The sequence below is a fragment of the Manihot esculenta genome, chromosome 18 (genome assembly GCF_001659605.2).
Source record: "Manihot esculenta cultivar AM560-2 chromosome 18, M.esculenta_v8, whole genome shotgun sequence".
Classification (NCBI taxonomy): Eukaryota; Viridiplantae; Streptophyta; class Magnoliopsida; order Malpighiales; family Euphorbiaceae; genus Manihot; species Manihot esculenta.
In genome coordinates, this window is record NC_035178.2 from 6,936,428 (window position 1) to 6,963,645 (window position 27,218).

A 27,218-nucleotide genomic window follows, 5' to 3' on the forward strand; every position below is an offset into this window, starting at 1 on the left:
ACACTCAACGATAAAAAAAATTATTATTTAATTTTTATAATATAAAAAAAATTTTAATTAATTTTTTAATTTTAAAAGATATATTAAAATATTTCTGATATATTAAACGTGTATTTCATGCATCAGTTTGGTGTATTCAAAATTTTATAAGATAAATTTGGGATGCTTCTTGATAGACACAAGCCCTGATTAATAAAAATTCAAACTTTCATCTTTTTAATCATGTCTGACTATTCAGTCAATAAAGTATTTATTTAATCTGTACATCGAAATTAATTTCTTTTTTGTATATTTTTATTTCTTTTTTTGGGCCAATTGAAATCCAATCCAATTGGGTGGAGTGACCCAACCAGGCCCAAAAGAAAGGACGAGCCAGATAGGCATAGGCCTGAGCTGTTTGTTGGTCGTTAATTCATCGCAGTACTGAAGAACTGCTGATTTGTGTAGGTCTCCAATTGGGTCATTTGCGTGCCACTCCTGTCTCTACTCTGAAGCTTCATCCTGTGGAGGGAGATGTGGGTATTTGGGTACGGGTCTCTAATATGGAAAGCGGGTTTTAACTACGATGCTCGCCTTGTTGGTTTCATCAAAGGCTATCGCCGTGTCTTCTACCAAGGTACCTATCTATCTTTCTTTTTTTTATTTCTCTATTCATGCGGATATGAAATATTTATGCCTGATGATTTTATTATATTTATATTTTTTGTATTTAACATTGAAATGCTCTTTTGGGTATTGGTGAACAGGCAGCACTGACCATAGGGGGACTCCAGAGAATCCTGGAAGAACTGTCACTCTAGAACCTGCTGATGGGGAAGTCTGTGTGAGTTAATTTTGCTCAATCAGTAGAGATGCGTTGCTTAATTTGATCCTCAAGTTATATGTTTCTGTTTGGCTAATTGTTAAAACTTGGGGATTCTAACATGGAGATCTCATATTTGAATATTGGAAAGGTTTTTATTTTCTGGCATCAAGCAAATATATCAAATCATGGCTGGAATTGAAGGGCCCAAATAAGTGAAAAATAATAATAATAAGATTGAGATCACATGTTTCAAATAACCCAAAATTACCTAGTTTAGATTTAAGTGTACATTCATAGGAATAATTTATGTTATCATTCAACATAATGTAATTTCTTTGGTAAACCAGCAACAAACACCAAACTTCTAACAAATGCTTGTAATCCTCTTTTGAGAATTTGCATTTGTGTGTTCATACATTGTTTTTAGGAATCACTCATTCTCATTTGTTACCCTCTATAATGCCTGGCTTACTGAAGTATATGTTAATATTTAATGCAAATTATTCTATTATCAGTAAGAAATTAACTGACTGACATCAAAATGAAGTAGATTCTAATTTTTCTTTTAATTTTGTGACCTCAAAGTGGGGAGTTGCATACAAGATCTCCAAGAAGGAAGATGAAGAAACTGCAATAACAGTATGTCTCTAGTCAGCTTGTTTAATTGTTAGCTGGATTTTCTATTAGTAGCAAAGCATTTCTTCTCTTTTTTTCAATATTACTGTGGACCATAGTCTCACTCTATATAAATGCTCAACATTATTGTTACTGCTTTGTATTTGTGTATAGAGATATGTGTTGGTGTATATATTTTATGTGTGTGTGAGAGAGTTGTCTCAGCATGCTGTGTTGCAGCTTGCTCTGTTACTTTTGCCCTTTTTTCCAACCGGGCTAGAACTAATATGCCTTAACTTTCATTGTCATGGCCCACAGTATTTGGAAGTGAGGGAGAAGCAGTATGATCAGAAAGCTTATCTTGATTTCTTCACTGTAAGTTCTAAACATACATAACTGTACATCTGTAAATCATATAAATATCTTCTGAAATTTGTTTGCAGGATCCCACAGCTACAACTCCAGCGGTTTCAGGAGTAATGGTGTAAGTAGCAGAAATCACCATCATGTGTTATCATATTTTGTTATTTAAACACCAAATTTGATCTGTTCTGCATTGACACATTCTTGTTTCAGATATATAGGATCATCAGACAAGAAGCATAACCAAAATTACTTGGGGCCTGCACCTCTTGAAGAGATAGCCAAGTATGTACCTTAACTCCCTGCTTTTCAGATCTAAAAGGTCTCCATCTTGCAGTCAATTAGGAAATTAACTCAATTAGGAGATCCTTGAATCTGGCAATTCTCGACATGTTTATACACAAGGAACCTCGCTTATTCGCTTAGGATCCATTTTTATTGGTAGCACGTTGTCATATGAAATATCATATGAAAACTTGCTTTCCGGCCATTGTTTATGTATGAGAATTTGTGAAATTATCCTTTTTTTTTTAAAGTGCACTCATCACATGCATAATCAATTGCAGAAAATGATTTCCTTGGCCTCGCCTATAAAAAAAATTTTATGTAAGGCAGTGATCAGGCATTCAACCAACAGCCATTTGGGTTACCTAGTTATTGATGCAACTACAGTTGTAAATTAGAACTGCAGAGAATGTCGTTCCACCTCTATTAGTATTGCTAGACCATGGCAAGGCTTTAATATGCAAGTCATTCCCAATCCTCTGTGCAGACAAATTGTTCATGCTGAAGGCCCTTCAGGACCCAATAGAGACTACCTTTTCCAACTTGAGAAGGCTCTTCTTCAAATTGGTAAGTTTCTTCTGACATTTATCCATATGTTTCATTGTTCCTGCAATAACCTTTCGTTTTTTCACCATCTTTCTGGCTAGGATGCAAGGACAAACACATAATGGATCTTGCAAATGAAGTGAGGCGCATTCTTTCAGAGAGGGAACCTGACCTCATAATGCCATGAATAACAGGCTGATAGATTCTTAGATTCAGGCATTTACAAGATGATTATGATTGCGATAAATTATTGTTTGGGAGACTGATACATCTCTTGAACTTGATTATTCAGCTCTGAGTTGGACTGGAGCCATTTTTCCATGAATAAAGGAGGAATATTGCTATGTGATCTCATAAAGACCTGAGCGGTTTACTTAAACCAAATCATCAACATACACAAACTATGGGTTTATATTTGAAACTAATGGGAAAAGGGAGAAAAGAGAAAAAAGAAAGAAAAAAAAAATTAAAAAAACACCCTTCTACGAGTCACCAAATCAGCTACATGATATATCCTAAGTAGCAAATAGATTCTCCCTGAAAGAGACATGGTCCTACAACCACGAATCTAATACAGTAGACAATAAATAGAACATATAATGAACAAGTTATCATCAATTAACTTGTGAGTCGGCTCATCCAGGATTCAATCGCTGTCGTCCCCATTCTCTGCACGCAAAAGAGAACTTAGCATGAAGGTCAAAATAATGATGTACTGGAAGTAAATGATTATAGCAAGTAAATACGCAGCTTCTACTACCACATACTCTAGGAAATTCTATATGCTTTCAGGTCTGAGGTAAACCTCATCTTATGATGCCTATTACTTTACGTCAAATGCAGCCAAAAACCTTTATTTTTTTCTTAAGCAAAATGATGTGAAGCAAGATCAAATTTAGGAAATAAAACAAGAGAGAAAATTCCAGGTGCATGGACTATAAAACGTCACAATTCATGATGCTTGGGTCCCACACAAAGCAACATAAAAGGCTCAGATCACACCACAAGCACCTGTTAGCCGGAGATCCCTGTTTCCCTGAACCTTAAGACCATTTTAATTGGAGCTCATGTTATTAACCATTTTGAGCCAAAGGAGCCAAACTCATCCATGCTCACTTACCCTCATCGCTCTGGCTATCACCATCCCCATCATTATCTCCATCATCCTCTTCATCATTTTCTTCTTCCTCATTGTCATCGTCGTCATCCTCATCAGTATCTTCAGCATCACCACTATCACTTTCACTTTCAACTGAAATTTTGGGTTTTGGGGGAGCTACATAACTCGTTGTAGACCTTCTACGTGAACTTGACACAATATTACTCGTGTCAATGCCCTCAAGTTCTTTTGCTCTTTCCTTTCTCTTTCTAACTTCCTTGATTTCTGAGAACACAAAATCAATAAGTAGATTGATGACCATATATTTGCAACCTTTATACAACCTACACCCAGATTTCCTACATAAATTCCAAATCAGACCCCAATCTAGGAGCATATCAATTGGAAAAACAAAGTTTCTTCAACATTCAAAATATACCAACACAACCAAAAAAAAATACTACAAAATATGCAAATGCTAATGAAATTATTCAAACAAGCAAAATTGCATTTATTAATATACTTTCTATTTCTCTAATCAAGCTGTAAGTTCCTTGCAGACACATTCATTTCTGCATACAAACAGGTTTGATTCTTCCGCATTCAGTGAAATTGTCACAAGAAAAAAGAAATGCACCAAGAAATGATTTCCAGTGGAATATCTCATTGCCTTACCTATAGATACCAGAAGAAAAAAAAATTCAACTTTTTCATGAAGAGTGGGGCTTTGTGAGGAGGGGCGTTTCATCCCCGCACCATAAAACATGTAGGTAACCCTCCCCCTCTCTAACCCCCCAAATTCCTAATTAACTGGATATAGGAGTTCTCCTTATCCTATGGGAGTTACTGGCTTGGGGAATTAATATTATTAAAAGAGTAGGAAAATACATCTCCTTACTCAATTCAGCTCAATTTACCCTTTTTGTTTATGACAGAACAGAACACAGAGAAAGCATAGGAAAAGGATTGATGCTGCATGAAGACTATTGTTTGGCTTCAGCAAAGTGTGATTCTTAAAAGGAAAAAAGGAAACCTGTTGCCAGCAGGAGAATAAAGTAACAATCAACATTAAAATAATTTCACAAGGAAACAATATCAACCCCATAAAGTAGCACGGTACTTATTCACCAAACATATCAGAGCTAGAAGTCGATAGTGTTAGGGTCCTAGAATCTCAGGGACTAAAACTGTAATTTTCTAACAGTAGAGTTTTCGGGAAATAATATTGGGATAAATTAGTAGTGTTATGGTCCTAGAATCTCAGGGACCAAAACTCTACTGTTGGAAAATTACAGTTTTGGTCCCTGAGATTCTAGGACCCTAACAGATAGGCACCTTTTTCAGAAGGGTTTGATGACAATTCTTCCCTAGAAAGTATCTCCTCCAGCTCCTTTATTAGCTGGGCCTCACGTTTGCTCTCAGGAACCTGTTTAATCTTCTTGTAAATTACAGGAGGCACACTGGAAGGAAATAAGGAATGTTAAAGACATCAAAGCTCAAAATAGATGCAACTTATCTTGCAGATAGTGAGTCAAAGAAAAACCTCATCCCACAGGATTTTATAACAGATTTTAGATGCTCAACACGTTTCCCATATGCTGGAGTTGGAGCTTCCTTTTTCTGCAAGAAGATTGAAACAAAATATTTTATTCAACCAAGTTTAGGATTATGCAGCTTAATATTTCCCTTTTTTGTGCACGTATGGATGAGCATTGGAGGGAAGGGGCCTAGGACCTTGACTGGTTTTTCAGCCGATGATTGAGAATGGCTATCTTCAGAGGCATTTAAACCGTCTTCTGCATCACTATTCTCCTCTGGTACTGTTTCCACAGGCTTAATGCGCTTCTTGCCAGATACTTTGGATTCTTTTTCAAGCCTCTTCCGTTTTTTAGCCACTTCAGAATTTAGTGTCTTTTGCTTTGCACCAATTTTCTTCTTTGGTTTTACTTCTTCTTCATCCTCCTCCTCACTTTCACTATCTGGAGAATCTGAACTATCTTCACGACTCGTCTTTTTAGATGCTTTTCCTTGAGATTCAGCTTTTATATTTTTCTTCTTAGGTTCAGGAACTTCAGAAGATTGTAATAACTAAGAAAAAAATAGAAAGTTATAACAATTAAAGACTCTATGGATACTTCATCTAATTGAAGACCAAATGACAAATATTCACCTCATCCAACTGTTTGCTTATAAATGTCTTGTAGGGATCAAGTGCATGTTTTTCAAGTCTGAGATCTTCCTCTAAAAGTCGACGAAGTCCAGCCATTGTTATTTTTCTGAAATTAAACAAGAGATATAAACATGCTCATATGAACAACAGGAACTAAAAAGTGAGATAGACTGAGCCAAAAAAGAAAAACATGAGTGCATATAAAAGAACATCAAGCACATGAAGATAAATAGTTGCAAATTAATGAATAAGGACTAAAGACCATAGAAAAATGATAACAGCATACTCGGAATTAGCTTTAATATAGGAAGCTCTTTTCAACAAGGCTTTCTTTATGCTGCTCTCACTTGGAACTTCTTTATTACCATCATCTACAGTTTCCTTAGTTTCTGATTTAGGTGGTTTTTTCCCTGTCAAAAGGCCCATTACCGGAGAGTCTTCCATTTTCTGTTCATCTTCAGAATAAGATTCCTTTATGTCATTTCTAGATTCATGTCCTTCTGGTGATTCTGTTGCTTCTTTTTTTGTTAAATGGGCATGTTTCTCCCCATTTTCCCCAGAATCCTTGGAAACATTGTCATCAACAGCACCTTCTAAGCACTACAATTAGGATGAACAAATATGTGGATCAAACAAGCGAATGTAACAAAAATAGATGAACGTTTGGACACCAACAAGTACAACTACAATTGAGAATTGGAAAGCATTAAAAAATCCAACATAATGAGGCCACAATTATCAGTTACGGAAACAGTAGCAGTACAAAAAGACCAGAGAATTACAAATCCCAGAAGCCTCAGCAGCAAGTAGCAAGCAAAATTAACACACGTATAATTCCTAAATGCAATCTCTCTCTTATTCTTCTTGTTCTTCTTTAAACAATTTAGGAATGGTTATCAAATTGAGATTCGAATCGAAAATCGAAATCTTTATTTCATGAATCGAGAATCGAATCATAAGATTCATTAAAAATTCCAAAAATCACTTAAAATAATATATGTTCTAAAAATAAGTAAAAAAAAAAAATATCATGATGACATATTTTGATAAATATAGAATTATCATTTATCTAATTAGAAATATTCTTCATAATAGAATAATATGTATGTATTATTATATTATGTAGTTTTATGTTATAAATTATAAATTTTGGAATTGTATACAATAGTTATCATTATACATATACTGAAACTCTCATTTAAATTTAATCAAATAGTTAAATAGTAAAAAAAGCTAGCAGATTAGATTGTTATTAATATAAATTGTCAATTTGTCGTAACTTGACAACTAATAATGAGTTAAGTAAATTAACTATAAAAATAAAAAAATAAAAAAAAAAAAGAGGGAGAGGGAAAACAATGGTTGGTGAAAGAAAAATACTTAAAGGAAAAAATTTATGTAGACTTTTTTATAACAAAAACCAATAAGATCTTAAAATTTGAAAATATAAGATCTAACAAACTCTTTATAAATAATTAATTGAATCGGGCAAAAATTCGGTCCATTCACCTGATTCACTATCTATTTTTTATTTAGTCACAATTCATGTACCCTATCGCTTTGAATCGCTAGGATATAAAATCGAATCGAGAATCGTAAAATTCAAATAAAAAATAGCAAGATTCAAATACATTTAAGATTCACTCCATAGATTCGAATTGATTTGTTGAAAAAAATAAATTCGAATCATAAGATACAAATCGAGAATCACAAGATTCTAACAACAGTGGATTTGGGTATAAAGGTATAGCAACAAGCATTAAGACTCCTCACCCAATGATCCAAACCTGAAAATTCCAAGTTGGAATCTCAGGTTTTAAGAAATGTTCTATCACTTTCAAGACCAATATAGATCCATATCATAATTCTGAATCCACACTCAAAAGCTTTAATGTCCTAAGTAAAATAAAATTTAAATATGCTCCAGGATCAAGTTCTATAATGTTACTGCAATTAAGTCCATAGTAGTATAGATAAGCAAAAGAGAGCAACAACAAATTCATATAATATTAAATGGTATACCAGATACTATGCTGGAATCGTACCACAAAAAATTAGTCAGAATATGATTCGAACTAATGACAATATGAATTGTTTTCTGAATTCTAAATAAACCAACAACAAATAGTTGAAGTATATTTTATTCAGTTTGCATCAGTATGCTTAGCGATTGTACTTCCTTATATATATTTTATTCAGTTTGCATCAGTATGCTTAGCGATTGTACTTCCTTATCCCATCCATCATCCAGATCTAGTAACTGGTTTATATGTATGACAAATTTGAACCCAATTTTCGAGGAAATTTCAACCCATAAAACAATAGCTGAACTGCAGCTATATGAAAGAGTTCTCAATTGGCACAAAAGGAAAGTCATATACCAGCCATTATAAGATGAGAATGACCATTATAGAGTAGGCTAACAGCATTTTACTATCTAACAAAGATCTGTACAAGTTAATTGGTATTGCCCAACAATTATTTGTTTATCACATCTCCAATAAGGACTTAGTTTTGGCAGAGCTCATGAGCAAATGGAGAGCTTAAACAGCACAAACATGGTCATAAAATACTGCATACTGACAATGCATAAATCAAATGCCGCAAGCATACTATACTATAGGTATAGAAAATGGTTATTCTATTAAAAAAGAAAAAGAAAAAGAAAACGAGAGAAAAAAGGGCACCTCCACCAAACATTGCTTGACAAATCTCTTGTGCACATCCAGTGCATACTTCTGCAATCCCAAGTCCTTCTCTAATAGTCTCCTTACCCCTTCAAAGGTCAAAGAACTGCAATTTCGACAAAGAGAATTACTATAATCATCAAACAATGTTCCTATGCTTCCCTACCGGTTATCGCGAGTACGAAAGTGAGAAATCAAAAGGGACAAACAAACTCGCCACAAATTGCAGGAGCACACTGATTGTTAACTGAAAATTGAAAACGCAGGAAATCGAAAATAAATCAAATAAGGGGGAGAGAGAGAGAGAGAGAGAGAGAACTCGGCTTGTTCTTTGAAGTGGTTGACGCGGGAGCGCATAGCATCCTTAATCTGAGACTCGATATCAGGCGAGTCCTCCGACGGCGTTTCAGTTTTCACTATCTTGGTATCTTGAGGCTCCTCTGCCATTCTCGGCGCTACTGACAGTGGTAAACGGAGACGGAGTTTTCCTTTTTATTTGGCGAAGTAAAAAAAGTCTAAAATATACACCGGAAGTGGAAAACCCAGAAAAAACGGGGTCGATGAATTATGGCAAACTCTTTTGAAAGCGGTCCTGCAGTTTACACGCGCCGCTCCAACGACACTTCCAATTTCCACCGTTTAGGAGGATCGATGAACTATGAACCATCCATCATTTAGTGAATGCCAAGACGACATGTCGTCCCTGGCTTAACGCGCCATCGTTTCGGTTATTGGAGAAAATTATTATTAGTTCAAATTATCTCTTGATGTTTTTATTTTAAAAAAAATTATTAGTCACTAATTTTCAAATAATCATAAATGGTTGAAAAGTAAAAATTTTAATTTAAAATTATATGAAATTATTATTTATAATTTTAAAATTATAAAAATTAATGTGTTGTAGAATTATTTTAATTATTTTACATGGATTAAATAATAGAAGAATAATTAACAATTTAGGATTAAAGACTAATTAGTTTATTTTTAAAAAAATAATTAAAATTAATTTTACTAAAATATAAAAACTAATTAATAACTTTTAAAAAAAAACTTACTATTTAATCTCCAAATTTATTATTTATAACAATTTAATATCAGTATTCTAAAAAAATTAGATTATTCGATCTCTTGACCTTATTTATGTTAATAGACTTTGGTCATTCTATTCATCTGGTTTTTAAAATTAAATTACTATTTAATTCTTAAATATTATAATTATTTATAATTCATCCCTCAATTTTATAATTAGTTGCATTCCATCCCTCATAATTAGTTATATTTTTCCACCTTTTTAAGTTTTATGAGAGAGGAGAGATTAAAAATTAGTAAATGTAATTATAAATAGCTGCAAGGGAAATTGTTAATAATCACGACATATAGAGATTATATATTAATGTAGCTTAAAAATATTAATTATAAAATAGATGACAGAATATAAATGTTCACAAATTTAATTAATAAATGCATCTGAATAAATATGAGAGATTTAAATTTTATTTTTTGATATTCAATTCTTGTTTAAAACAAAAAAACGAATACAAGTGCTTTAATGAATTAATATTAAATCTATTTTTATATTTTTTATGTTTAGAATATTTAAAAAATTAATCAATTAAAAATAAATTTTTTTATCAAAATAAAAATTAAATTATTATAAAAAATAACTGTTTTTGAAAAAATAAAATTATTTTCCTTCGCACTTAAAAAATTTTATTAAGACTTTGCATATAAATTTATTAATATATTTTATTTTTTACTAAAAATATTTTCTGTTTTTTAATCCTTATTTCCCCATCTGAAAAAATTTCCAAACAGAGATAGTAAGAATATATCAGATAATTTATTTATCATTAAATTAATTAATTTATAATATAAAATCATTTATTTTATCATTAAAATAAATAAATAGAAATTCAATAACGTAGGGACAATGGAATCTTTTTTTTCTTTTTCTTTTTATTCTAGAATCTCAACTCCGTCATGAATCACCATTAAACCTTTAGAGGCTGTTTTTGTTTTAATATTCATTCTGCTGAAATTATGATTAATGCCTCTGATGATGAACCCAGTTGATGGGTGTGGCTCACAGAAGTGGCTCCCAAGAATTTTGAAGAACAGAATGGAGTTGATGATGAAAACTATGTAATGGCGGAGTCATGAACTTCCCGTTGGTAGGGCACTGTAACTGCATTGCTGCGGTACCACCGGCTGCGCCGCTGCGGCATCTCCATCCCCTTCGAAGCATTCAGCGGCGCATGCATCCCTTCAAAGCATTTTTCGATCGCCGATACAGTACGTGTCCCTTGACGTACCCTCCCTCTGCTCCTGTAGTGGATGGGGTCGCCAACGTCATAGCTAAATGCACTTTGTCAAGTCCAGAGTCTTAAGGCATGTGCCTAGTACAGTGGTCTCAGAGTTGAGCTGCACTGTAACTTGCGGCAAAGCGGATTCACCCGACTAGCACTGTCTTTTGAAGGGCACTCTTAAGAGTGGTAATTTAGTCGAGCTGTATTATAACTTTACTTAATTTAACTGAGTCAAAATACAAAAATTAAATTGTTAAATTGTATAAACATAGTGTTAATTTAAATATAATTCAATTTAGTCTATAAATTTTTTATTTTTATAAAAATAAATTAGGGTATATATTTTTTAGGGTATGAGCATATTAATAAATTAGGGTATATATATATAAATAAATTAGGGTATGAGCATATTAATAAATTAATAAATAATATATATATATATTTTTTAAATAACTTATAATAAACGAAAAATTGAAAATTAGGGTAAATTTATAATTATAAAAAAAAAGAAATATTAAAATTTATCCCCTTAAATTAAAATTCTAGCTTGGCCACCGGCGGTAATAACCCCTTTTTCTTACTTCCTCTCCCTCACTCACATAGAGAGATGAATTCAGCTGCGTGGAACTCGCTTGATTTGTGAACAAGAGTAGACATACATGCTTCCATCTCACTCGGTAATTTTCTCAAACAATCTATCTCATATGTTCAAAACTCTTGGTTCTAAACCATCGCTTATAGACTGTCCACATAAAATGTTCAGTATTTCAGATACAAGGCCATAGCACGCATTTTAGTTGAGACTACAGGGGCAATAATACAGGTAAAGCTATTACCTGGTTAGAAAAAGCATCGACAGTCCACTAACAACCAGCCTCAACAACAGACAAATTGTCAATTGAATCAAAAACTTCTGCACCTGAAAATGAATCAGGCCCTTCCCCGTCAAAGCATTCCATGACCCAAGCAATTTCCATGAACTTTGGATAATGAAAACAAGAATGAATCACCAAATGTAGAATTGGCCGTGCCTCAAATTACATACTACAACAAGCAAGGAATCACAATAAAGATATAATCTAGGCATAATGACAGCCTCTAATTTCTGCATCCACAAATCTGTTCACACTTCAAAATAATTTAAGAAGGTTTACATACAACTGCTAAGTGGGACCTGTCAAAAATCAAGAGATCAAGCCAACCAAAATCCCACAATCGATCTGGCAAATTCGCGGCAAAATTACAATGAGAGGGAGCTCATGAAGTTGGTAAACTGGTATAGCACCAGTGTAATCAGGTAAGTGGCCAATGGATTCACCAAGGAGCAAGCACCAGATGCACCTCCAATAGGACCGCCTAAAGGGGGGAGTCCAAGAATTGTCCCAGTTGTGGGAACTACTGTACTCTTCGGCGTTGTTGTTCCAGAACCAGCTGACTGAGGCGCAGGTGCTGGAGCTGGACCCAACACTGAATCCCTAGTCACTGAAGTAGGTGGGGCTATCAGGGAAGGCAATTGCTGTGGCCCTGCATCATTTTTTTTTTTTTTTTTTGGGGGGGGGGGAAGAAAAATGCAAACACTGATCAACAGTTGCACATGGAATCCAGTTTATGATACTTCCTAGTTAAGTATTATGTACTCGAATAAATAGCATTCGTCGACTTTTACCTGGACATCGAGGTTGAAGAGATGTGGACAACCTGCATAGCAATTAAACAAAAATAGAAGGATTCAGCCACAAGGATATAACTAGATAACTTTAAATATTAAATCAACTACTAAAGAAACAGCTCGACAGAGAAACGTAGCATACGTGGTCATGATGCTGCCATTGACATATCCACCATAACTACAAGAGGTAACATTACACCCAGCACTACTCTGCTTCCACGTGACATTCCCGAGCATGAGATTACTGTTTTTACACTGCATGCTTGAACAAGAAACCGCCAAAGAAGCAGGCATGCAGTACAACCTACACCGATACACACCGCAGAGCAGATGAACAACTTACTTTATATGTGTGAAAGACCCTTTCTGTCTTCAATAATATTAAAAAATAAATGGCAAAATCATAAAGGTGAGCAGAGGAATTCAATTACTCAAGATTTTCTGGCCCACAGCTGCATTGCACACAGTGACTGGCAGAAATAGCATAGCTCCCATTTGCCACAATCAGGCCATAATCAAAGGCGTATATCGTAAACTTAGAAGCACAGGCTGCAATGCAAGTTGCAAAGAAAACTAAGTCTTAATGCTGTCCATATGCTTATCACCTTGTTATCTATTTGACAACATTAACCAAATGAAACGGGGAACAAGAAATGAAATTACTTACTACCATTCAGCACAGGCTGAAATGACTTCAATTTTACAAAAGGAAATTAATAAATAAAATTGAACTGGATTAAAAGGGAACGTTATACATGTACTATTTCCTCCAGAAAAGACATAAATCCTGCAAACAACTGGAATCTACCTTATCCTAAAACGAACTTAAACCAGTAACCCAATTTGTTCAATACTAACAGGAGAAACATACAATATTACTAAATATATGCTGACATTAACTAATAAAACCGATTCAAGTAACCAACAGAGAAAGTGGCATTGAGATAATTCTTCAAAATAAACACAAGTTACCTGGCAAAGGCACAGCAATTATATCACCAGCCTTGATGGCTGGATTCCCCATGGCATTAACATTCATCAAATCAGTGATAGTAATGGAATATCTTGAAGCAATCCCCACTAAAGTATCAATCTCCTTCACCACATAAGACAAATAAATTGCCGGCAAGGAATTATCAGTCCCATTAAAACAAGTACATGGCAGTGGCACTACAAGGCTCTGCCCCACATCCAGCACTGAAGGATCCTGGATCGAATTAGCCTCCTGTAGCTGGTCCGCCGACACCAAGCCGGAATATATTGAATCCGCAATGGAAGACAAAGTATCTGAAGGCCGCGTCTTGTAGTGGGTAGAAACAGATTTGCGGATTCCATCTGCGCAAGAGCATACTATTGGGACCTTTACGAAAAGCTGCGAAGGAAGAATGTAGTTCTCAATATCTGGGTAAGAGATGTCAATGGAGTTAGCTGTGAGGAAAGCTATGGGATCAATTTGGAATAGGGAGGCTACTTCTGAGACTTTGAGGTCCGTGTAGAGAGTGTAGCCAAGAAGAGCATTGCACGAGTCGTTGTTAGAGCATGGTTCTATTGTGGATTTGGAGGTGACAACAGCTACTACATTGATGAAAATCAAAAGGAGGATGATGGGTTTTGAGCTTTGCATCTTCAAGAGAACTTAGGTGAAGGGTTTTACCACCAAATGAAAAGCTTTCAAGCAGGGGATGTGATTGGTTTTAGGGTTTGATTTGCCGCTACTCGAGAAACCCAGAACGGCAGAACGAATATACAGACAAAACAGCAAAGTGAGTGACAGCAAAGTTAGGAGCTTTATGATTTGATTTTCACAAGTTCCACAGTTTGTGATTTCTCTTCTTCTCCTTCTAATGGCTTCCAGCAATAGTGAAAGATAAGAACAAGAAGAGTGGAGCTAACAAGCTTAAGGGAGGAGAAGACATAGATCACAAATGTTGTATTGCTTGGAGTATGCAGTCACATGTCAGATTCTCGATGCTAGAGTTTCAGACAAAATTTTCCTTGGACTAATTTGTCCTCATCGTGCAAAGTGATTTCGCGAGTATAAAACGATGACGTTTTGAAATGGACTCAATGCGACTTGCCCTTGACTTTCAAATTGAAAGGATTGTTGTCCATCGGGATGAAGGGTGATTTTGTAATTGAGGATTTTACTTTATCAGATTGAGAGGCATCCAGATGAGGCCCACTTACAACTAAGCTTCGCAATTCTTTTCAGCCTTGGAGGCAAAGAATTTATGGTATTCAAAATTTTCATCCAAGGTATGAAACACTCTTAATAGAATGTATTAATGTGATTAATTATATGATTTATTATAATTTTGATTAATTTTATTATTTATTTATTAACTAAATAAATATATATAAGAATTTATTAATATTTAAAATATTTCATTAAACCATTTTAATAAATCTGCAAATTAGTATGTTCATATTCTAACATGAATAGTTGTTTTTATAGTTGTCTCTATGTTAAATCTGAATGTGTGGGATGCTCATCTTCCTTTCTTCATTCTTAAATGATGTATTGGCTTCTGATTTAATTAATATATGATTCATGATGTTTTATTTAAAAAAATAATGAATTTACTTTTTTTTTTTTTCAAAAGTAGAATTGCATTGCAATGGATATATATAAAAAAAAAAAATATCAAGGCCTAAGAGCTATTGCAACCCAACTGCTAGCTCAACCAGAAGGCTAATTACTTTACAAAGTAGCCCAAAATGGGAACCAAGACCCTTACAAAGCAGCCCAACAAGAAAACATCCAGGCCCAAGACCCTGGAACAGAAAGTTTTACACAAAAGTTTTTTATTCTATTAATTATTATACAATGTCATTTGCTAAGATGATATAATCAGTGGAGAAAATGAGAATTGGAAGCATTGCATGCTTGCTTAACAACCTCAATTCACAGTTGAACCGCAAGAATGGAGGCAATGGACTGTGAATATGTAGCCTTTAGAGGAGGCTGGCTTGCATAGCCAAAATTGCCCACTGTTACAAATGCAACCTAGATGAGGGACTCTTAAAGATTTGAGTGAAATTTCTTTTTTTTTTTTTAAAAAAAAAATCTCAAATATAAAATATTTTTCGAGGTCTTGCAAATATTTTAATTTTGGAAAAATGAAAATGAGAAGAAACAGAAAAAGGTTTATTGTTTTATCCATAGAGATTGGTCCCCTAGCATTCAAGTCCCTTCGATTGGATTAGAGATTCATTAAGTTGAGCGAAGATCGAGCAATATAAATGGATACGGTATTTACAAAAATCATCATATTCCTTTTAGTTATATATTTTTTTCATTCATAATTTTAATTTATTTTTAAATAATATTATTGAAAAAATTAAGTTAAGTTTTTAAATGAAAACATATAAAAAAATTAATATAAATATAATTTTTTATCAAACTAATTTATTGATATAAACGAAATTCGAATAAGAAGCACTTAATATATAAAAGTTGAATTTCTTGATTTTTAAATTTAAATCTATTTTAAAACTAGTTACATGCCATCTAAATTTATTTTAATAAAATTGAATTATATCAAATTTTTAAAACATTTGTCTTTTTATAACCGCTGAATTTTTGATATCTAGACCAAAATCAAGCTCTTGCAAAAAAGTCCAACCTAAAATTTATTAGAATTTGCCGTGCAAGCTGGTCCATTATCGCATAACCCAAATCACATTTGAGCAGGTCGGGCAGATCAGGGTCCGGACTCATCAAAAAAGAATCTAACCCCCTGATGTAATAGGTTAAAGGAAAACGTGATGGGTCAGAGAGAAACAGACCCAGCTATATCATGACCCTATCAACATAAGCGCCGGAGGGAAATTAAATGGCCGTCTCACGATGGTGAGAAGATAAGAACGTCCATACCTACGGTTCTATATGATAGCAACAAGTGGCACTGTAGCATAGTGGCGGATATGCGTCACTAGAGGATAAGAGAAAAATGAATAAAAGAGGAATGCGTGAACTATTCAGGCTAAACTCACTCACATAGAGAAAAACTCTACCCTCTTCTGGATCTCATGACATCAATTGTTGTCGTCTGTGAGAACGAAAGGAAATATTTTCATCACCGAAATTCTCATCTTCATCACACCCACTAAGATCCACATAACAAACCACGGTGAAAATTACACCGAAAACACTCCAAATGACCTAAGCTCCACCCATGAAGATCATCAGTTTTCATTCTCTAACCCTATAACTCCATCTAATTAACCACCCGTATTGTTCAATCCCTCGCTGAACTCGGCAGGAACATGTCCAAAACCACCCTTTTTCGATCAAGAACTACAAAATATGGCTATCCAACTACAAAACACTGTCCACTGGCCGGGACAAATGTTGTAGCAAAGGGGACTTAGCACCCTATTGAGTGTACCACCTATGGCTGAAGGCTTCAACGTTAATGAGCCTTAACCTACCTTGAACCACTAAGCCCCTCAGCAAAGCAGCAGGAGAACCAACGAAAGAGGTAAGGAGGCCTGTAGAAGAAATGAGCCAACGGCCAGAATAAGGGGCAGAATGGTCAGAGAGCTCATCGAAAACGACAAAGTCAAGAGCTATTCCTCTGAGCCAATGCGAGAATCGGGGGGCGAGGAGCTGGAAGGAGGATACTGCCCAGAAAAGAGGTCGAGGCAGAAAGAGGCAGATGTGGACCAAAAGCTGAAGAGATTGAAGGAATAGCTCTTAACAGAACCGAGGGCACGAGATAACAACAACTCCCTACTGCCTATGTCATCCCCGTTCACGAGAGGGATGCAATAAAAAACCATTCCCAAAAAGTTTATGATGCCGTCGATACGGCATGGGAAATTTCGGAGAGCACGTCCTAAATTACAAAATGTTTATGGAACTCCATACTCATTTAGACGCTCTAATGTGCAAAGTCTTTCCCACTGCCCTCACAGGGTCAGCTCGAGCATTGTTTAACAGCCTGACAACATGAAGTATCAAAAGTTTAGTGGACTCGGCCAACATCTTTAACAGTAGATTCATTACGGGAGTCCCGTTGGAGAGGAAAATTAGTCTCTAAGAGAATATGTGGTCAGATTCAACTCTAAGACCCTGCAAATCTCTGAGCTTGACGAGGCAAGAACAGTGGAAGCAATGCAAAAAGGGATCACGTCCCCTGAATTTTTCGACTCATTATGCAGAAAACCGCCCACTAACCTGACTGAATTGATGAAACGGACTCATCAAATAAAGATCTAGCCATTCGACGTGATGGGTCAGGGGAAACAGACTTAATTATACCACAACTTTATCAGCACGAACGTCAAAGGTAATTAAATGACTGTATAGTGAAAAGACAAGTGGCAGGTACATCTGTATGTATGACTCTATATAATAATAACAAGTGTCATTATAGAGAAAAATATGAACCATTTAAACTAAATTCACTCACATAAATGAAAAATTCTATCTTTTTCCAATCTCAAAACAACCATTTTTTATTATGTGAGAGGTATTTTAGATTAACGAAGGGCTATCCACTATCACTGGAAATGAACCTAGTGAAAACGTTTAAATAAGAATTTTCATAATATAAAGATGAAATATGCCATTAAAATATGTACTTGAGAAAGATTTGATCCATATAATAAGATTATTACGTTAAAAAACAAAAAAGAATTCAATCATTCACGAGATGAAAAGAAAGAATTTGCTGAAGTCTGAATGCTAATTCGTCTTCATTGTAGCATTCACCAGTGTCTATCTCACCATCTTCTCCTTTAACTTCCCAATTAAACGTTAAAAAATTTCAAATATAATATTAATCAGTAATTATTATAGAAAGACAAAAATGCACGCATAGCCCTCTTTTTATTAATGTACCAAATAATTGTTGTAAATATTTTATTTCTTATTATATAAATAATTTATTTTATGATTTTTAATAATTTTTAATTAAGTTTAAGATTAATTTAGATGTTGATAATATTAATTGAATTTAGATGGATTTTTGCCGTTACTTCACCATTTACATTACTATACATTAGTGAAAAGGGAGGGGCATGTTGGTAATTTAAGAAGAGGTGGGAATCAGCGAATTAAGCGGGTGCAATAATTTTGAAGTACCACCTTCTGACACAGTAAACCAGAAAGCTCAATTCACGATGGACCCAATCTCTGACATTTCCTTTCATTTTGGTCATTCCAATTAATTAATTAATTTTTTTTTATAAAAAAATTTCCATTTACTATTCCCTGATAATTTTTTTAATAAAATAAATAAATCACAAAAGGCCAATGGGACTGTGGTGACCACCACCTCTGCTCTGCACTGCCACTGCTCTGTGCCTTGTGATTTGTAAATAAGCAAAGCAACCAGTAACATATACTTTTTGGCCACTATACTAAAATGGCTTTGCTTTTTTTTAAATTTTTCTCTTAAATATTATAATAAACCCCCTGATTTGCACAATGCTTTAAATGGGTGTTTTGAATTTTTCAGAAAAGTTAAATTAATTCTATAAATTTTAAAAATTACAGATCTTAAATAAAAATAAATGGTTGCTTGATATGTCCATCACCTGATGCAATAATCATTACCATTGATCTTGATGGGATTTTTTTGCTAAAAAAACTTGCATATGTTCTTCTGATTTGGCAACTCAAACGGTTACTGTGCCAATTGTTAGAAACTTTAAAAAGAAAACCATTAATGGCTGAGGCTCTCACCTGAAAATTTCTATTCAAACCCCAATTTTATCAAAATATCATTTGTTCTCTACGAAACGTAACACCAGAATCTATGATTAAAAGAAAAAAGAAAAAAATTTTAAGTAGAAGCCTGGTATTGATTTCCAACTTAAATAATAATAAATTATTTAAAAATATTTTTAATATAATAAAAAGGTTAAATAATAAATTTTTTATTATAATTAGTTGCAATTTAAATTTAAACATAAATTTTTATGCACTCATAAATTTAGACCGATAATATTTAATAAATCTTATATTTTACTTTTCTAATTTTTTATCTCCATTCCAAAAAAAACACATAAACCTTTATAAACCTAATAAACTAAATACCATTCTCCAATTTTCCCATTCAGTAGTATTGAGAATTGAATCAAGTTCAATTTTGTTTCACATAGAACTCTATACAAGTCCAGTCCCACATGCATGCTTTTAACATTATAACTGTAGATGATGAATAATAATATTGAAGAAGGGTTTTAACAACTGTGGAAAAGTCTGACATTAATGAAGTACAAAGAATCCTTTCTTTCATCATAACAATTCATAAACTGATTAGAAATTGCTTTCCTCTCTCTCTCTCTCTCATTTCTCTGCAATATAAAGCCATACTTAGCCAGTGATTCCCGTGACTTTAACCTGCACAAGAGATAAAAATCATGGCTTTACATCATCACAAAGTAGCCCTCAACCCCCCTGTGCCCATCACCTCTTCACTTGTCCCTCTCACATTTTTATTATTTCTTTAAATCTGTTTTCTACAGATCACAGCTCCCTCTACCCCTCAGTTCACAGCCATCTCTCTCTAGAGTAATAGCTTTCTATACTTGTTCATTTCTGCTACTGTACTATTACTGGCCGTTTTCTCTATATAAGAAACGGATAAGTGAAAGAAAATGCCAAGCTCAGGCTCATTTTTGAGGCAGCTGAGTGGCAGAGAAACTTGGAGATCAACATCCAGGAGGTGGGGTTGTAGTAACAAGCATAGCTCTGCTGAAGAGAGGAATTTGAAGCAAATGGAGGGACTTAACATGTATGGTGGTGAAAATGGTGGGTTGGGTTTGAGAAAGAGAGTGATGGTGGTGGTGGATAACACTTCTCATTCCAAGCATGCAATGATGTGGGCACTCACTCATGCAGCTAACAAGGGCGATTTGCTTACTCTGCTTCACATTATCCCTCCTGCCAGCAAGGGTGGTGGTGATAGGGCTCCTGGGTCTGATTCTTCTTCTTCTTCTCCTTATCTTGTGAATTCTCTTGGCTCCCTTTGCAAAGCTTGTAAACCTCAGGTATTTGTGATAAGACTTCTTTATGTTCTACTAAAGTTTGGGGCTTTCTTTAATTTTCTGTTTCCCCTTCTATTTTGAGTCTTGGGTTCTATAGATCAAGGAACAGAGAGGTAGCACAGATAGATCTTAAACCCTCTTCTGCATCAGCAATGATTTTTCTTTTTGGGTATATGTCGGATCCCATATTTCCGACAATGTTTTTTCTTACAATAATGTTTGCTAGATCCTGCTTGAGCTTCCTCAGCTTCACTCTTTCGGATTTTACGTTTCCTTGAGCTTGTTTTTTTTCTGAGGTTTTGTTTCAGTCAATTCATGCCCACCTTTCCTTTTCTTAAACTTTTTTTTTCTGGGAGGAAATTTTCAGTTACATACTAATATGGTAGAAAAATATGTCAAAGATTTGTCACTTCAATTGATGAATACAATGGTTTACCTATTTCAGGTGGAAGTGGAAGCACTAGTAATCCAGGGGCCAAGGCTAGCCACAGTGATAAACCAAGTGAAGAAGCTAGATGTGTCTGTCCTAGTAGTGGGTCAGAAAAAACCCTCACCCCTTACCAATTGGTGGGTCCAAATCTAGTCATCATATTAATAATATTGTTCATTTTTAATCTTTCACTGCTCTGATGTTGACATTTTAAAACTGATGGTAGAGTTTTTTGTTTTGTTTTTCTGCAGTCTGTGTGGGAGCAGCAGCAGTGAGGAGTTTGTGGACCAGTGTATCAATAATGTAGAGTGCCTGACTATTGGGGTGAGCAAGCAAAGCAAAAGCGTTGGTGGATACCTTATCAGCACCAGATGGAAGAAGAACTTCTGGCTCTTGGCTTAGTTCAAAGTTATTAACTTCAGTTAGATAAACTTGGTTAGATAAATGGGTTATTGTTAGATCCTAATCTCACCCTCTGTAAAATGTAAACAACTAAGTGCTAACTTCCTTCGTAATGTACCAATGAAATGTCTAATGAGAATCTCTCTCTTCTAAGCTTCATAACCAACAGTAACCGAGTATTATATGCAAGGCCATGCATTCTTGTATTAGTTTATCTGAAGGCCAATTCTTTGGCTAATGATGCAACCTGGCACCATAATTGGTATAAAATAGCAAACTTTTACAGGGGCAATCATTATTATCTCGTAGAAGAAATGGTCAATCAAGCATGTATCTTTTGGTTAGAAGCTGCAATAATGTTTTTAACTTTTGCAGAGCTGCTGTCACAAGCGTGCAACCTTAGATTAGCTAAAGCCTTGCAGGCTATGCGGAGTGCTAGGGACTAGTTAAATCATAGAAGTTAAAGCTAAAATTAATGGATTAATATCCAAGGGAAGTTTAATTTCACTAATTTTCAGATTTTTGTCTAAATTAATTTAGATATTTCAATTTAAATTCAACTTATCCAAACATCAAGGGAAAAAAAATAAACCCCAAATGTTTTTTTTTTTTACATTTATGAAAATCAAGAAGTTAGCTTCCCAAAATTTTTATTTTTAGACTAAACTTCTGGGTTAATTTTTTAAAAGAATAAATTAAACATGAATTTATTAAAAATTCCAATAAATACAAAGATCAAAAAGTAATATTGAAAACTTTCTTTCTAAACAAGAAAAGAAATATATATATTAAAATTTTATGCTGAATTCGCACACAGCAAACTGAAGTTTTTCCAGTTTGCCCCTTATATTTGTATTAATCCTATGCCAAGTGCTAGAGCCAAATTCTTTTTTAGACTTTGTCATCTAATTTATCATTTACAAGGGGAAGCAATTCCATCCGATTCCTCGGAGTCCGGGGTGTTCCAGGCGGTGGTGGCTGTTGAGAAAGCAGGTGCCTCACAAACCCGTAGAATGTACATCCCACAAGTGTAATACTACATCCTACAGCATTCAAAGCTGAAATTGGATTCTGGAAAATCAACCATGAAACGAACACAGCAACTGCAACCTGCATAGAATCAACAAAGAACTCTGAAATGCATAGACAATAACAGAATCGGTTTGTGTTATAACATACAACTCTAGTTAAGTTTACACGTTTTAGCAGAAGGGACAGCAGTATGAAAGAGGCAAAAAAAAATGTTAGCGCATAGAAAGCAAAAGAAATTTGCATATAACTCGGGGATGTGCAACATCTTAGGAGCTGATGTTGAAAAACTTGCAAATGAAATGCTTCAAATGACAAGTATGTAATCATTCTTAGGGAATGTTAAAGATTGAAAAGTTGTTTAATTCAAGTGAGTGGGTTTAAACCTTGAAAATTCTAATAAAAGTACAGAATTTGCTCAGACATACAATTTTTCTTCTTTGGTCTCACCTTAAGGTTTCCAGCAACATTGAATGTAACTGCAGTCGTGGAATGAATCACGTAGAAGATGGAGAAGTTAAGACAAAACGCCAGCACCCCAGAGGTGAAAATGATGACAAGGGAAGACCAGGCTGATTGTTGAGTGTAAAACCAATCTACAATCCCATTACCTTCAAGAAGTATTGCCGGTACTCCAAGTATCATAGTTGCAAAGGGCGCCATGTAGTAAACTGTGTTTATGCTAAAAAGTGCAACCAGAAAATCAATGAAAAGAAAAAGAAATCAGATTGGTCATGTGGTGAGAATCTAGCCAACTTCAGCAAATGCATCCTATCATTCCCCAAACTGACAAAAATGTACAATTAGAATCTTCAGAAGAATTAATCTTTACTTCACTGACTATATGTTAGCTTTAACAAAGACAACAAAGAGGGCTTTGAAAGTTATCTCCCAGAATGTTTTCCTAAGCTTGCTCGAGAAGCTCCCAAATCTAATCCATTAGGTTCCATCTTCCAATTGAATGACTTCTCTGCAAATTCAAATATCAATTCCTTGTTCATGCATAAAATTGTTTTGATACCAGATTGCAGCTCCAAAGCAACTTCATAAAAAGAAAAGGTTCTATCATGAGTTGATTAGCTTAACGATAAGTGAATACAGAATATACAATTTCTGGTCAATGGCATTGCGTCTAGGAATGGTTATTTTGTGGTTATATTTCACATATTCACAGGCAGAATCATGCAGCATTATCTTGATGCTACAAATCAAATGCAAATGCAGATACTGACATTTACCTTCTAATAATATAGATCCATGAGGAATTGAGGATTACATTCTAATAAGACTTTGAAACATCACACATTGCTTAAGATACACATCAAATATTCAAAAGACTAGTTAACTTTATGAAGAAGCAAGATTTTTTTTTTTTGTAAAAATCTGAACAAAGACAGATGAAAGAGTTCCAATGAAAGCATTGCCAAGGAAATAGGTAAATAGCAAATGGTACAATTGACACAAAAACAAAGCACTAATAGGAGAAGATAATTGATATCCTAATGACAACGATGAAACTACCTGTCAAATTTGTATCCATGCAGAAGAGATTCTGCAAGGATTGTCTTCGTTGAAGTGGCCAAGCATCCAAGTAAGGCAGCACAAAATCCAAATATGTTAAAGCTAAGCTCAGTAACAGAGGTGAGTAATATTCCTCCAACAATAGGTACTAAAGAAGCCCAAATTCTCCAATCGAAGTATTTTCTCCAGACTAACCACTGCAAAACAACTGATACAATCCATAGAGGTCAAGATAACAAGTGGAAAACAATAATACAGTAGAAAGCAGGAAACTTATATAATAGCTTATGTTGATGATTTCTGAGGCTGACCAGTGGTTGCTGGAGTAAATGACTTGATTGTTTGCATAAATGAAACTGGAATGTAGCGTAAGCTTATATTTCCCAAAACTATGTTGATACAGAATACAAATGACATAGGAAAAATCCTTCGCCAGCGATCTTCAGGGTCAACCACAATTAGTGGTTTCAGCTTCAGCACCTTGATTACGAGATATGCTCCAATTGATGAGCATATGAAGTGAATACAAGATACTGAGAGTGGAAACTTGAAGTCCAATCTCTGCACATAAACCATATCAAATTTATAGAGCTTCGATAATGAACATAAAGATCAAGCAAGCCAATTCTCAAGAATATAGAACTTCAAACAAACTAACCAAAAAGTTAACAAAAGCTCTTTACTTCAACAAAAGTAGGCCACAGTATTAGTGGCCCAAATCCTAGTAAACAGAAAACAGCCATTTCCTAACTTGAACAAATAACTGATAGATCAAAGGTTAACCGGATATTCCCTTCGCAGAAAAAAAGGAATTAGCCAGTGACAAATAAGAGAACCAACATAATCTAAACCAGTAAAAGAAGGAAACAAAATAAAAAAAAATCAAGTACGACTTGACCAGCAAGGCAGAAACACTAAACTAAGATTGATGTCATTTTACAACTCAATGTTTAACATTTTAAAGCCCAATTACATGCGGACACAATGATTAACGTTTTAATACCAGTTATCATGCCAACACAAACACATATAATTTCATAATTAATTTGGTAGGGCAGAATCTCAAATAAATATAAAGACAACAAGATCTTGAAACCATTCAAGCTACCAACATGCATCTTCCCTATCTGTTAAACAAATAAAAGCAACAGAACCAAAAAAGGAATTATATGCTACCCCAATCGGCAAAACAAAGCCAACGCGAAAAATAAAAATTCCAGATTCCACTACTTCTCCCTATTGTCAATATACACCACCAAATGAATTCAGTTTACATAAATAGGCAGCCACCGTTATAATATTCCATGAAACAGCAGTAACCAAATTTTTAGCACTGTACACATTCCTATGAAACACATACCACCTAGATCTATCCTTAGTTGGCTAAACAGACTGAGCATTGCTTTCCAGCCAATCATGAAAATTAGCAAAATAGAAAATGACAGCCTTTTTGTTTCTCATTTTCTCCATATAATGATGCAAAATTCTGCTGCAAGAAGCATCAGCTTGACAAAGATGCAAAATGCTTTCCAGCACCAAAATAGTTGAAAATAAAAAGACAGCAAACTGATGACCAGCTTAACTATAAACACGACATCAGGCAGTTTGCGTATTTATAATATTCCAATATGTCAAGCCAGTAAACCAAATATTTACATCCATCTGCAACAAAGTCCTCATTAAATTATCTAGCTCAGTGGATACGTAATGGCAATTTGCATCCTTAATTAAATTTTATAAATTGCTAAATGTATGGAAAATTAAATATAATCCTTGAAAATGAACTTTTTTGAACATAAGGAGAACCAAACGAATAAGCGAATGAAATAGATTTCTCCAGAAATCAACATAATTGGATTAATTAAAAACTCAAATTCAGAATAACCAAGGAACAGAAAACAAATTGCAGATTCAAGCAACAATAACCACCAGAAAAATGAACATAAAAAGGTCACCCACCAAACCAGGGCCTTACGAAGACTGAATTACTGCATAATTCAGCATACCCGTCAAACGAAATGAGTAAATATTCATCACTATAACACAATTAAGCTGACCCCTTAACAAAATCTAAATAAACAACAAAAAGCAGCAGAAAACAAACCCAACCAATCTTGCCAAGACTATATAAATAAAACAAAAATGAGATTTTTCAACAATCAAAGAAGCATATAAAAACCTGGAAGATCCACTTGTTCATGATAATCACTGTAACATTGAATCCCCACCACTGAATAATAGCAAGCAGAGATCTGAACACCGTCCATTGAAACAATACACTCTCCTCCATCTCTATACACCCCTCTGTTTCTCTCTTAAAATCACCAAAAAAAGAACAGATAAAAAACTGGTAATTCGCCTAAAATTCACTCTCCTTCCTTTTAAGCACCCAATTCAAAACAGGCAAAGTAGATGCAGAGGCTTTAAAGCAAAATGGGTCTGTATAGAGAGAGACAGAGAAAGAGGGAAACCCAAATAAAAGAAAGGGAGAAAAAAAATATATATTGAAATTAGGAAACACCCAAATGGCCTATTAAGAATAACAAAGCGAGGGAGGGCGTAACGGAGCAGGCAGCTCTTCTTCAATGTGATTTGCCTCTCTTCCCGTTTGTGCTGTTTTTGTATTCAACTGGAAACGTCTCTCTCTATTTTTTCATATCTTGCTTATGGCCATGGTCGCTGTGGTGGTGGTGGTGGAGGAAACGGTAGCAAAAGACAATAGAGCCATGGGAAATTCCCACTGCTTCTTCCACATGGCAAATGCCTCCAAATTTTATTAATTTTTTTGTTTTCCTGAGCTCTTTGTCTTTTCGAAGACAAAAAAAAGCCCCACCTTGTGGGATTCTGCGGGAGTCACGAGTGGGTCCCCAACAATTTCTCTGTGGTGTACAATCTAAATTTACTCCTTGTATTTGCTGAGATATTCAAGTAAGTCCTTTTCTATTTTTGCATAATATCCCCTTTTCTATTAATTTCAAATATACATAATTTTTAGGTTAATAAAATAAAATGTTATTTTATTTATTTAATTAGAAAATTGAATTTCATTTTTTAAATTACATAAATAAAAAATATAAATTAAATTTATTATCTTAATCCATTTTCTTTGACCAAGTCAACAATCAATATATGTAGAAGTAATTAATTATAGATAATAATAATAAGAACTAATTTTAAAATAATAAAATAGGAAGTAGAAATCCAATTAGTTATTGTGATTTACAAGCATCCTTTTGAATATTAGTAAAAATCCATAATTATCATAATTATAAATGAGAATTTTGAATATT

The 27,218-nt window shown here is 34.3% G+C and overlaps 5 protein-coding genes across 6 annotated transcripts; 2 read left to right on the plus strand and 3 right to left on the minus strand.

The window, feature by feature from the left end:
• The first annotated feature begins 417 nt into the window (after nt 1–417).
• Nucleotides 418–2,963, plus strand: LOC110606600 (gamma-glutamylcyclotransferase 2-3). Its single transcript, XM_021745477.2, has 8 exons — nt 418–616; nt 747–823; nt 1,391–1,444; nt 1,739–1,795; nt 1,864–1,904; nt 1,997–2,068; nt 2,556–2,635; nt 2,716–2,963. Exons 1-8 carry the CDS (start codon nt 514–516, stop codon nt 2,799–2,801), a joined length of 570 nt encoding a protein of 189 aa, XP_021601169.1. The 5' UTR covers nt 418–513; the 3' UTR covers nt 2,802–2,963.
• On the minus strand, nt 2,961–9,226 carry LOC110606599 (glutamic acid-rich protein). 2 transcript variants are annotated; one of them, XR_006349444.1, is made up of 9 exons: nt 8,890–9,226; nt 8,571–8,676; nt 6,170–6,483; nt 5,884–5,989; nt 5,448–5,801; nt 5,257–5,333; nt 5,049–5,173; nt 3,626–3,998; nt 2,961–3,283 (listed from the first exon to the last, which is right to left on the minus strand). XR_006349444.1 is itself a non-coding variant. In XM_021745476.2 (9 exons), exons 1-9 carry the CDS (start codon nt 9,015–9,017, stop codon nt 3,261–3,263), a joined length of 1,497 nt encoding a protein of 498 aa, XP_021601168.2. In that variant the 5' UTR covers nt 9,018–9,224; the 3' UTR covers nt 2,961–3,260. The 2 variants fall into 2 exon arrangements, 1 of the variants encoding a protein (XP_021601168.2); XM_021745476.2 differs by having other exon boundaries at nt 3,735–3,998; nt 8,890–9,224.
• Nucleotides 9,227–11,866: 2,640 nt separating this feature from the next.
• On the minus strand, nt 11,867–14,491 carry LOC110606089 (lysM domain-containing GPI-anchored protein 1). The gene is made up of 5 exons (XM_021744839.2): nt 13,518–14,491; nt 12,977–13,094; nt 12,688–12,849; nt 12,543–12,574; nt 11,867–12,400 (listed from the first exon to the last, which is right to left on the minus strand). The coding sequence occupies exons 1-5, from the start codon at nt 14,167–14,169 to the stop codon at nt 12,117–12,119; spliced, it is 1,248 nt and encodes a 415-aa protein (XP_021600531.2). The 5' UTR covers nt 14,170–14,491; the 3' UTR covers nt 11,867–12,116.
• A 5,351-nt stretch (nt 14,492–19,842) lies between these two features.
• LOC110606395 lies at nt 19,843–21,544 on the plus strand. Its single transcript, XM_021745182.2, has 3 exons — nt 19,843–20,549; nt 20,992–21,113; nt 21,228–21,544. The coding sequence occupies exons 1-3, from the start codon at nt 20,157–20,159 to the stop codon at nt 21,376–21,378; spliced, it is 666 nt and encodes a 221-aa protein (XP_021600874.1). The 5' UTR covers nt 19,843–20,156; the 3' UTR covers nt 21,379–21,544.
• Nucleotides 21,545–22,126: 582 nt separating this feature from the next.
• Nucleotides 22,127–26,723, minus strand: LOC110605870 (GDP-mannose transporter GONST5). The gene is made up of 5 exons (XM_021744539.2): nt 26,108–26,723; nt 24,240–24,489; nt 23,929–24,136; nt 22,858–23,089; nt 22,127–22,488 (listed from the first exon to the last, which is right to left on the minus strand). Exons 1-5 carry the CDS (start codon nt 26,216–26,218, stop codon nt 22,270–22,272), a joined length of 1,020 nt encoding a protein of 339 aa, XP_021600231.1. The 5' UTR covers nt 26,219–26,723; the 3' UTR covers nt 22,127–22,269.
• Nucleotides 26,724–27,218: the final 495 nt, after the last annotated feature.